The 12224-nt window shown below is 30.3% G+C and overlaps 1 protein-coding gene across 3 annotated transcripts in view; it reads left to right on the top strand.

Moving 5' to 3' along the window:
• The first annotated feature begins 210 nt into the window (after window positions 1-210).
• Window positions 211-12224, top strand: part of Rgk3 (Rad, Gem/Kir family member 3) — a 39737-nt gene continuing 27723 nt past the window's right edge. For all 3 annotated transcript variants that reach the window (XM_085479756.1, XM_029304602.2, XM_029304601.2), the window contains exons 1-3: window positions 211-369; window positions 3938-4691; window positions 7420-7689. In XM_085479756.1, the coding sequence (XP_085335882.1) occupies window positions 4433-4691; window positions 7420-7689 (529 nt within the window). In that variant the 5' untranslated portion in view covers window positions 211-369; window positions 3938-4432. The remainder of the gene's footprint in view (window positions 370-3937; window positions 4692-7419; window positions 7690-12224) is intronic.

The following is a 12224-nucleotide window of genomic DNA, read 5'->3' as shown; positions in this document are numbered from 1 at the left end:
CGGTTCTTTAGTTAGATATGAATCTTGTGCGATTTCCGGTAGTTTCCCTACGAAGAGTTCCCCGAAAAGCTCGCTCGAAGCTGGACACGCGCCAACTCCATCGTCGTCGTGATCTTCGTGGTCGGTGACGAGGGCGTGCAAAGAGAGAGAGTCGACGCCAACGCCTGGCGTCGCTTCTCACCCTGGCGATAGCCGCGACGCCGGGCTGTTTTCAGTGCGCCGCGCATCCTCGGACGTGCATCGTGTCGGTCTAGTTGCGCTCGCGTACGAGCGATCGGGACATGTGATTCATCGCGCGATTGCGAAGAGAGACGAAAGGAAAAAAAGGATGAAGAGAAGAGATCCTAAGATCGTCGACGGCCTAAAGTGGTAAAGATCGATCGCAATTTGAATATCGGGAAAATCCTCCCTAATCCGCGAAAGAGGGAAAGAGGAAGATGTAGGGATATATAGCAAATCGGAGCAATTAGTATCGAGACGGAGGAAACGTGCGCGAATCATCTCTGCGATATATAATCGCACATATGATTAAAGGGCAAAGGTTGTCGTATATCGAAAAAGGGGGATAATTACGGTCGCGGTTAAGTAAGCTCCCGGAGGAGCGAGATATACAGGCGGACATATAGGGGGGACAGATTGACGGAGATGTTTATCCTTCTTCTCTAGAGAAGATTTATGCGAAACGATCTATAATTAGTCGTGGGGAAAAAATAAGTCGACGGAGGAGAGAGTCGAGTGATAATCGCCCGTGGAGAAAAACCGATGCTTATACTTTGAAATTCTTGAAGGGTGCATATTGTCTCGTTTATTTTGCCCTTAACTCTTCCGTGGTGAGTTAAGTAGCATTGAATAATTGAATAAAAAAAAGTATCATTTGTACTTTAATGAGCAAATCAATATATGCTTGCATTGCTCTTGTAAGAATAATAAAATATACATGCATCCCTAATATCAAGGAAACAATGTTATATTATTTTGAATGTGAATATGTTAAATGTATTTGCAAAAAGATTGCTTATTGTTAGACTTGATACATATTCATATTTCATTCAAATTTGTTGCATTTTAAAACTTGTTTTTATTCTAGCTTTAAAATAAATGATTTATTTATTGTGGAGAAAAGAGACAAAGTGCTTTACAAGCAAAAACGGTTTAAAATCTCGGAAGTGTTAATAAAACAATTCTATTTATAGTTTAAGATATTTTAGGATGATACACGACATGATACAAACATGCTATCATTTGTCTATTTTAATTTCTTGTCTAAATTGGATCTTAATGTACAATAATTTAAAAAATTGTAAAAAGAGGGTTTATTAACAGCTTTGCGTCATTCAGTTAAGATCTATGTTTTATGACACAATCGCGTGTACAAAAATAATAATTATTAAATAATATATAGAGTGCAAATATTATTATATATGAAAAAAAATAATAAAGCACATAAAAAAAAATTGAAGTTATTTTTATATTATAGATGTGGATAAACTTAAATAGTTAAGATATAATTAAAATAGCTAAAATAATTTTTGATTTATTATTGTGTTATTTTTTTAACGTGTCAGTAATGTGTTATAAAAATCAAAGCAATAAATGTTACAACCTCACAACAGTTAAAGTAACGATAAATCGTGAGTGGCTAAAGTCTCAAAGTTTCATAATAGCGGCGAACAACAATATCTTTGACGACAGTTTATAACTTTGTGGTCGTAATGCAGAATTATGTTACGTGAGTATACGTAAAGAGCTGATATAGTTATCGATTTAACTTACAATACATCGATGAGAAGTTTATAAGACCTTCTCTCACTTCTGTCAGTAAGAAGAGATAAAGCTTGAATTTCTCTACTTAATCTTGCTTATAATAAACGCGTTCTTGCGTGCATATATTATCTCATAGAGAAAAGGGCAGTACTTTAAATAAAGCTCGTTCCAGCATTACACATTCGTTAAAGATATTTCTTTGTCAATATTTTTTTATAGATAGAATTTGTAAAATAGAATTCTCTGCATTTGCACTGCTATAATAGCAGACACTAAATGTAATCTTATAATCTATATAGAAAGAAATGTTTCATTTTTTCTTTCTGTTTAAATATATTAATAATTTTTTTAAAAGGAAAAAGTATAAGAGTATTCTATGAATTAGGAACAGCCAGATGAAAAGAAACATTAAATGTGTAGATATATTTTTTTCGTATCCTTTTTCTCATTCATCACTTAAAATAATATTAATATTTTATGTTTCAACGTTATTAGTGTAACGCAGTTGGATTTTAATCTAAATGAAAAAATATACATCTAATTTTCTGAGAACATATTAATTAAAAATGTGTTAAAAATATTTGTCAAACAGATAATTGATTAGACTGTATATTATTTTATAAAACTATGCTGTACACGTATAAAATATTATTAGCATAAAAAGACGATTACTTTCAACAACAAGCTAAATTTAATTTCCTTAGCACCCTTTCGAGCTTCGAAGTAAATTATATGACACGAACATAACTTCATCCAAGGGAGAGCGCATTAATAAGCTGTTGTCGCGAAATCGCACTGGTACAGACTGTGCTTACTTTTGTCAATACTCGATTATAGTTACCGGAACATCTTCGCGCACCGATATCTTTCCGATGTATTCCGTTCACTGTTCATTAACTTCGACAGTTTCGACAGTCTATACAGCTGTCTTTCGATTGCATCGTAGTTCCGTGAAACTTCGGATGCTGCCAACTACGTACTTGACATTGTCATCGATCTTTATCTTATTTAATCAGAAGCAGTTTCCGATCGCTTAAACCTTCCAATCAAGTGTGACTAATTGTAAATCAAACAATCATCTTCCCAAATTAATTTCAAAGAGCAAATTTATATTTTAAATTTGAAAATAAGATGAGATAAAAGAGTAAATAGTTAATTTTTCTAATTGCAAGTTATAATAATTATATATAATATCATAATATCTATATACAAGGTGTCCGGTAACTAACGAACCAACGATTACAAATGGATTCTTTGGTCAATTTGGGAACAATTTTTCCTCAGCAAAAATGTCGAAAAAGGTCATCATTTTTTACAACTTTCCAATATTTGTCATTATGTATCTTTATAACTAAGCCTCAAATTAAAATTTTATTATAGTAAACTCTACCTGAAATTAACTGAAGAATGTAATTATGTTAGACTTTTAACTTCAAAACGTTTAGTTTTCAAAAAACCCATTTTTTCAATCGCTTATAACTCGAAAATTATTGACTTCTCAACATTTTTGCTAATTGTAAGGAAAAATCGTCTCCAAATTGGTCAGAGAATCCGCCTTTAATCATTGGTCTGTTAGTTACAGGACACCCTGTATAATTAATATTATATATAATTTATTTATATCAAGTTGTAATAAATAATTTATGTTGTTATTATTCCACTACAATTAACATGTATGTACTCATACGTATACATAATGTCACGTAAAATTAGTTTGAAATAATTTAGTTTAATGTCATACGATATAAAACTGTATTTTCGAAATTATTTTTTTACATAAAATTTTGAAAAAAAAAACACTTAAAAACTTATTTTACATCTGAATTTCTTTTTAAATGAAATAAATGTTCAAATCTTAAAAGAAAACTGCACGATTATATTTATATTGCGCCGTGAAAAAACCATGACACGCGAAATAATCGAGGCATTAATCGACGGGGTTGGTCTAATTAACACGCAAGTTCATTTCCTGTGGAAGTACCGACGGAATAACGACGACAAAGAAAGGAAACGGGCATAAAAAAGGAAACATAAACGCGCCGAGCATTTCACCGATTTTAGGAGAGGCATTATTTGCCGCGGCCGTAATTACTCCGTCAGCTCCATTCGCGCGCACGTGGCCGGAGAAAAAAGGGTCAAGACTTCTTATATTCTTCCTATATTTTATTTGTAGAAGCAAAAGTACGCTTTCTTTGAAACAAGACACGTCGATGTGACGTGGTGCCATTTTCACGCAATTCGTACGAAGATATCTTTCTCCAAATATATACTTGGAACCTTTGCCGATAATCAAACGGATATTCCGCGACTCAGAGAGACATTCCGAACATCACACGTGGCACTACTTTGAGAACTTCGGAAGAAACTGTGCAAATAAAAGCATCCGCAAATGTTCGTATCTCGTAAATGTGAAAGAACACAAATAAGAAGATAGTGCTCGGTATAAATTGAACAATATAAACCATAATATTTTGTGATCAATAAGTGAAATATGAGAACGATATTTTAGCGAAGAAATTCGAAGGCTCGTGAGAAAAGAAGAAAATTATTTCGGGAAAGTCAAATAAAAGAGATAAAATCGGCAGATAAAAGGCAAGACTTTAAGATCGTAATCGGTGACTTGAAAAGAGAAAAGAAACTGGGATAGCGGTGGCAATTTGAAAGAAGAATGGCGGACGACTCACCTCGCTGGAAGACTAGATCGGCTTCGATTTGTGCTCCGGGATTTTCGAGTATGGAGCAAATGTTAGAGGCTGTACCACCCTCGGGAGCTCGAGACAGAGAAAGAGGGGAACGAGAAAGGGACAGCGGCAGTGGAACTCCGGATAGCAGTACACCCACGAGAAGACGAAGGCCAGCTACAAGATCCCAGAGCGCCCGTGTTTCCGGCGGAAATAAAAGCGTCCGTCGACGTGCCGCTGCTCAAGGTAACGATAGTCACGGGAGAAATGAGAAATAAATAACGTTGCGTGAGATTTTGCCACCTAATTAAAATTTAGAATTCTTAGAAAAGTTAAATTTAAAACAAATTCAAAACTTCAAAATTAATGTAAACGATTATTTTGTTCATGATTGATAAATAAGCGATTCTTGTTGTTTTATTTTTAATGGAACCTAAAATTAATCGATTCTGTCTATCAATAGCTTATTTATCGCTTTGTAATGAGATACACAGCTTGAGTTGTCAAACAACCGTTTCGCGTGTTCAACTTTTTGCTATATAATCAAGATACAAATAATAATCGAGATTAAATCGCGAGGTATATGAAAATCTATTTTACACGAGTTTACACGGCGCGGTAACTGGGCGTGACTTTGACGATGACCGATAAATCCGTGGGTCATCGATGACGTACAGACCCTTTTGGCGAAAGAGCAAAGTGTACTCTGGTGTGCTTATGATATTACCGGTAACGTGCTTTAGTCCCACGTGAATTCTTCAAATCATTGTGACTATTCTCGTACTTGGATTTGGCTAGTAGGTCACTGACAGTCCGAATACGTTTCATCGTACTGTGGCGTCTTTGCAAATTTAGAAACTAGTTAAGTGCGCGTTGCTGTAGGATATTTTCGTTTTCCTATATATATATTTTAGAGATATATGTTAACAAAAAGCAAGAACAATTTAAATAATAACAGTATTATTTGCATACAGATATAAAACAAAAGACAAATTTTACTTAATGGACAAACAACTGCAATTTTTAAATAGTAATATGTTTTGAAAATTCGCAGACACTATATATATTTACGCTACATACAAAAATGCCCTATTAAGAGAGCAACAGTTTTTAATTAAAATCATATTTTTTATTCTTTTTACTATTTTAAGAAATTAGTTAGAATATGCACTAATATTTTTCACAAGAAAGTATTTAAAATTATCCCAAATGTTACTACTAACTCTTAATTATATATTTTATTTTATAAATCACAAATATGAATTATTATTTGAGATAGCGGGCACATTGCAAAAATTAATAATTAAATTCTTTGCCATTGTTTGTAAAATTGTAAATTTTAATATAATATATTTTTATTAATATAATTTTTTTATCTCTCTTGCACGTTTCATATATTTTTATTATTACAAATATTAGATTTTTAGACTAAATTTAATTATTATAATTATAATATGTTTAATTATTTATGTTTTATGTCATAAAATTTAATTAAAATTTAATTTTGAGTTCAAAGGATATTTTTAATCGCGCATATAGCAAACATTAATTCAGAGAGATTCTAGTTCCTTGGATATCTAGTAAAATGGGGAATTTATCTGCTCAATAAACTTTGCGATTAAATGAAGCAGATATTCGAAAACGTGTTCCGCGATCTGAATTTGCTCCTCTTTCTCTCTTTTCGCGTCGTTTAATTTCATTTCCTGACTCTCTTTAGGCTGTACTAAATCACTCGGCTTTCCACTTGCTAGCTTTGCGATGTAATAGGTGTAGTACCTTTGAAAAATGTGCTCGGTTCTTTGCTTTACTCTCGAGCGTTTGTTGAAAAAAGTTCGATTGGCACGCAATTGAGAAAAAACATTCGTTCTTTGTTTCATTGATTAACAAGAATTTTTTTAAATAGTTTTATCAACTACTTTTAAACAACTCGCTATTTTCTCTATTACAAAATCTATATACATATTTGTGCAGCATTGTATTGCAGAATATCAAAATAAATTTTTAAGAATTAAAATAAGTTTTTGTAAGAATTCTTCACAAAAAGATAAAAGTTAATATTTACTATATAAATATATTATTATTTTTACTTTTACATAAACTACATGTACATGCAAATAATGTTTAAAAGCAAATAATCTAAAATTAATAGTATCATTAAAAATTTGGAGTATATTTAAATTATTTTTAAATTAAACCGTGGCACAATTTATTATATATTTATTTTAATTCAACATTTTTTATCAGTAATTATGTTTTAGTATACTTATATTGCAAAATAAAAAATTCTAGCGTAATTAATTTGCGACTAATCAATTTGATCTATTAATATAATTGAAATAAACCAAGCGACTAACATTAATTAATATTGATATTATACTTTGATTATACACAGAAAAAAAGGAATCCTTGATTTAAGTATATTTTTATTCTTGAACGCTATTTGATTGATTTAAGCATAGAATGCTCTTTGTAATCACAAATTTTTATTTGCTTTAATAATAAATAAGTTTGTGTAAAGTATATTTTATCCTTAAGATATATTCTTGTTTTAAAAATCGCATATGGTAAAAACAAACTTAGTCATATTTAAACTAAGAATTATTATATTTATTTGAAAGTACCGCTTATATCCGATGCACACTTGTCACTTGTCCTTGCAATATTTACAAGTAAATTTCAGCTTCAACCAAGAATATTTTGCACTTTGTTTCAAGGATAAATTATCCTTTATCCAAAATTATTTATATTTGGTGCTATTATAAGGATAAAATATACTTGAATCAAAGCATATTTGAATTCTCTCAAGGATACTGTTTTTTCTGTGTATGTATATATATATATTGCTCGCATACAGTGTATAATGTCGTCATTACAATTGCTAAAGATATTGCAGATTTTTGCGGTAAAGCATGTACGTCATGCATCCGATATCCGGATGAATGCATATGTGATATCCTGCTTGTGTCGATTTCAGCTGCCGCCCATCATCATCATCACCATCATCATCATGAAGGAGGTATGAAGTCGGCCCACTGCAGTAGCGAACCCAGACTAACCGAGAATGACGTCAGTCCGGGGATTAGAAGACGAGGGAGTCGGAGGGGACAGAGTATGCATCATACGCATCAGAGGAAGAGCAACGCCTTCCTGGACGTGCCCGACGTCTCATCTCAGATGCCACCGCGAGAAGAAGGTGAAGATGAGGATAGTTACAGACTCCGCAGCTTTAGTCTCACCAGCAAAGGTCAGACATTATTTCTCTTTCACTTGTTGTAAATGTAAATCATTTTTTATATTTTAAATAAATAATTTTTACCTTTTAACAATGTCAAAAATTATCGGAGCTTTAGTCTGGATCATATATATTTTGCACATATAATGGATCAAATAAAAACCTAACATTGAGGATACATATGTGATATATGTAAATAATTAATTGAAGGATTAAAAAACAGAGTGACATTTGGAGATAAAGCTAAAATAAGAGAATTAAAATAATTGTAATAAAATGATATTGTATAATGCAAGATTCTAAAATGATAAAATTGACTGAAAAAATTAATAGTTATATGTATTGCTCAAAAAATGTTAAAAGTGGTTAATTCTCAAAATTATAAGAATATACATATATGTAATGACTATTAATGTCATCATAAAGAACTTGTTGTACATCGTTTTATACTTAATAATAAGTTTAATTAATTCTAACATCATTTAAAATCTCGAAGAGAAAGTTTTAAATCTTAAAGATAAATATATATTGCATCTAGACGATATCGGTTTTAGATTTATAGGTTCTTAAGAGATGATTTAAGCGTCGCACTTTAAGATCTTTACTTCAAGTAGGCGGATTTTACGATTTTTGAATCCATAAAATCTCTCTTGTGATCTACGGATTATAACATTTTAGATTACTGCAATTTTTTGATAAATTTTGCAATATTTGATATACCTATCGAATTATTTTGTAGAATAATTTTCTGTGTTAAATTTTACTCATCTTTATTTTTTTTTTAGATTCTACATTGTTACTATAGTTTTCCCAATATTTCATAAATCATTGATGTATACTTAATAGCAACGTAAAACTTTTTTTTAGCATACATACACTTCGCTCTTTTGTGTAAATTGTTGACAGGTTTTAGCATTGTAAAAACATTCTAGATTTACCACGAAAGTATCGGTAATTACGTGGGCGAAGCAACTGTTTATTTTTTAAATAGTTTCGTAACGATGTACAATTTCAAACAAATCGATTAAATTATAACATTCTATTAACTTAATGAAATATTGCTCATAAAAACGATTAAATATCTTTATATATTTAGAAGTACAAATATTTGATAAAATTTATTTATATTTTACATTGATGAGTTTGTTGCATTAAATTAGAAATGTTTTAAAAATTGTCTAAATATTAATCAGTTCATAATGAATTTTTATTGAATCTTGAGGATAGAATATTCCAAATAATGTGTACTTGTTATATACTTCAACATTTTTTTGTATATCAATCCTTTTCTTGTTATAAATTTAAAAATATAATGTTTAAAAACTTATATTTTAAAAGTTTTAACATTATTTGAACTTCTCTAAATTTCAAATTTTAAGTTTGATAAAGTTTAAGAAGTTTCAGAAAAACTACTAGAAATAAAAGAAACAGATGCTAATAGTACGATTTGCTGATACAAAAGCTAATATTAAAACAAGATTACTATTTTTAATTTAGCCTTCTTTTACATGTTTACACAAAATTCTAGCAAATTTTAACATAATCAAACGTTGCGGAGTTTATCTAGACTATCGTGTGGTTTTTTTTATGGAAACGCGGGCACTGTATGGAGGCAGAACGAGAATAAAAAAATTTTAATATTTAATTGTTACATTTTTTTGGATTGTGTTTTTTTCTGCGGGCCTGTCTCGCATGTGTAGTTTGTGGAAAGCTAGAAATATACAAATGAAAAAAAGTGTGAGAGAGAGAAAGAGAGACAGAAAGAAACCCAGCAGAAAAGAAAATACTGGTAAAATCTATATAAGCGAAAATAGAGTAACCATAATTGATGTCGATTGTTTTACTGCAAGTCTGTTGCAAGAAATAATTCAAATTTGACAAATAATGTGCAAATCATTTGCATATTTATCTAATACGTAGTTTGATGATAACTTCGGATGTTCAGAAAAATTGTTATACTAAATTGATGTGTAATATCAACTGTTATTAACGATTTTTATTTGAAGGCAATTCAACGATAATGCTATGACATTACAAAGTTAATTTAATTCTTAAGATGATTAAGAATCAATTAACTATGAAAGATTACATCATTATTATTAAAATAACATTACGACATTATTACTAAAATAACATTATTATGATATTATTATTAAAATGTCAACATTTTATTGATAGAAACTTGTAATCGAATACTTTCGCATTATAATTTTTCTCAATTGGCTATTATTATCACAATGATATCATCTCAGTATGATCTCGTCACATTAATTAATATGCTAATGTGACATATTGAAGCTCAAAACATTTAGTTATCATTTGCATTCAATACTTTTAATGTGTTATTTGTTATCTATTGTTATAATATTATTAAGTATAAAAATTATTAAATATGTTACAATATTAATATTTAAATATTAATTATAATTAAATATTAATTATTTAATATTTAAATATTAATATTTAAATATTTTTTTTCGATCTTGTTAATATTTAAAATTGCAATTAATTAAAATTTTAGAAGTTTTGACAAATTAAAAATTTAACGATATTATATAAAAAATATACAATATAAAATTCTTTCGTTTTCATTTTATTGTATCTTGTGAAGATAGTAAATTTCTAATTAAAAAATGTGTTACATATACACATATTAAAAACTGATATGTTAAAATTTTAGGAAAAATAATTTTTTTATATATTCTTTCTCTGTACAGAAATTGATTCCACAACTTGGTCAAAAAATTTGTCATCAAAATCTAATACTCCCTAAGCGAGATTTCCTATATAGACACTTCTAATATCCCGCATACTACTTGATATTCTATCTGATCGCTTTTGGATCGTGCTCGTGTAATTCTACTGTTCGTCTCTCTGATAGCCATTGAAACGGAGATGAAGTGTAGAGCACAAAGTTGGATTGAATTTACGTGAAAGTGATATGGAATCTCTCGTCCAGATCAAATTGTTTGCTTACCTGCTTGTTAATCATTCCTATAAAGTTATCGTTTGAGAGCAAGAGACATGCATTTTGAGCAAATGTAGTAGTTTAGATCAGTAAATAAATCAACAACAAGCGCATATCTCCTAACTTCGAGATAAACAATCCCTCGAAATTTCTATGCAATATCATTTGCCGGTATTATTTTACTCTATTCAAATAGTTTAATAACATTGCAAACTATGATCTGATGCAATCAGTTTGTTGTTAACGATTCTTCGCTTGTTTCATAATTGAAAACAAATTTTGATTAAACTACTAGTTCAGCAAAGTTTAATCTGCATATATAATTTATCATTTCTATTATGTTAATTAGAATATTTTTATAATATAATTATATATATATATAGATTAGAATATTATATATATTTATATATATATATATAAAATCTTAAAAATTGTAACGCATGCATAAAAATTATTATTGCAATGCATGCATAAAAATATCTTAATTAATTATGTAATGCATAAAAATTCAATATTTAAATCTTTAACAGAGAACAAAAAAATAGAATTTTCTATAAGAATCTTTTGATTAAAATACCTGTGCTTCCATGAGATTCGTCTGCACACATCCATCACGCTGCACGTTTCGCGCGAAGCTGACAGCTGACCGCAAGCCGCTGCAAACTCTGAACAGTAATGGTGTCGCCATCTGACGGTGAAACCCGGGAAACTTTCCCGCTGAAATCCTCTCTCTTTCTGTTCTTTGACGTGTGCGTTCCACACGTCCACCACGTTGCACTTCTCGCACAAAACTGATCCCCACCACCGACCACAAGACTCTGCGCAGCGGTGCCGCCAACTAATGGCGAAACCTAACTTCACAGCTAAGAGAGAATAGGACCGACGAATACATCTCTTTCTTTCTATTCTTTCCGTTAGATTAGTACACTCCCCACGTCTATTACGCTGCGCGTCTCACGCGAAACTGATTCTTGTGTGACCGTGCGAGATATCGCGATTGCGACTGGTCATGTGACTGATGGTCACATGACCAGTTTCGCGCGAGCCGGGCAGCAAACGTATGGAGACGCGTGAATCTATAATAAAAGCGTAAATATTTTAATTAAAAGATTTTTGTAGAAAATTTTATTTTTTGTTCGCATTTTTTGTTGAAGATTTAAATAGTGAATTTTATGTATTACATAATTAATTAATTAATTAATTTTTTTATACACTGATTGCGATAATAATTTTTATGCATGCGTTGCAATTTTTAAGATTTTATTATCAAAGAATAAATATAACTTTGCTTTGCGCTCATAATTATATTCAAGTAGATTAAACAAAATGAGAAAAATATATATATATTAAAAATTAGTTTAATAGTACGTATGTTTGTACTAGTTAGACGTCAACTTATGCAATTATTTGCACATGTAATTCAGCAGATTAACCATTATGTAGTTTTTCTCATTAGTTAAGTTATCTTTGATGCTAGAAAAGAATCTGTTGATAAATGGATCAATAGTTGTGGTTCTAATACCTTAAAAGAGAGAGAGAGAAATTGTTGTTTTTTCCTGAAATTCTCTGTGGAAATATA

The sequence above is a fragment of the Nylanderia fulva genome, unplaced genomic scaffold (assembly GCF_048542155.1).
Source record: "Nylanderia fulva isolate GAGA-0341 unplaced genomic scaffold, ASM4854215v1 Scaffold13, whole genome shotgun sequence".
NCBI lineage: Eukaryota > Metazoa > Arthropoda > Insecta > Hymenoptera > Formicidae > Nylanderia > Nylanderia fulva.
The sequence above is the reverse complement of the archived record's forward strand: the minus strand, read 5'-3'. Positions and strand labels throughout refer to the sequence as shown.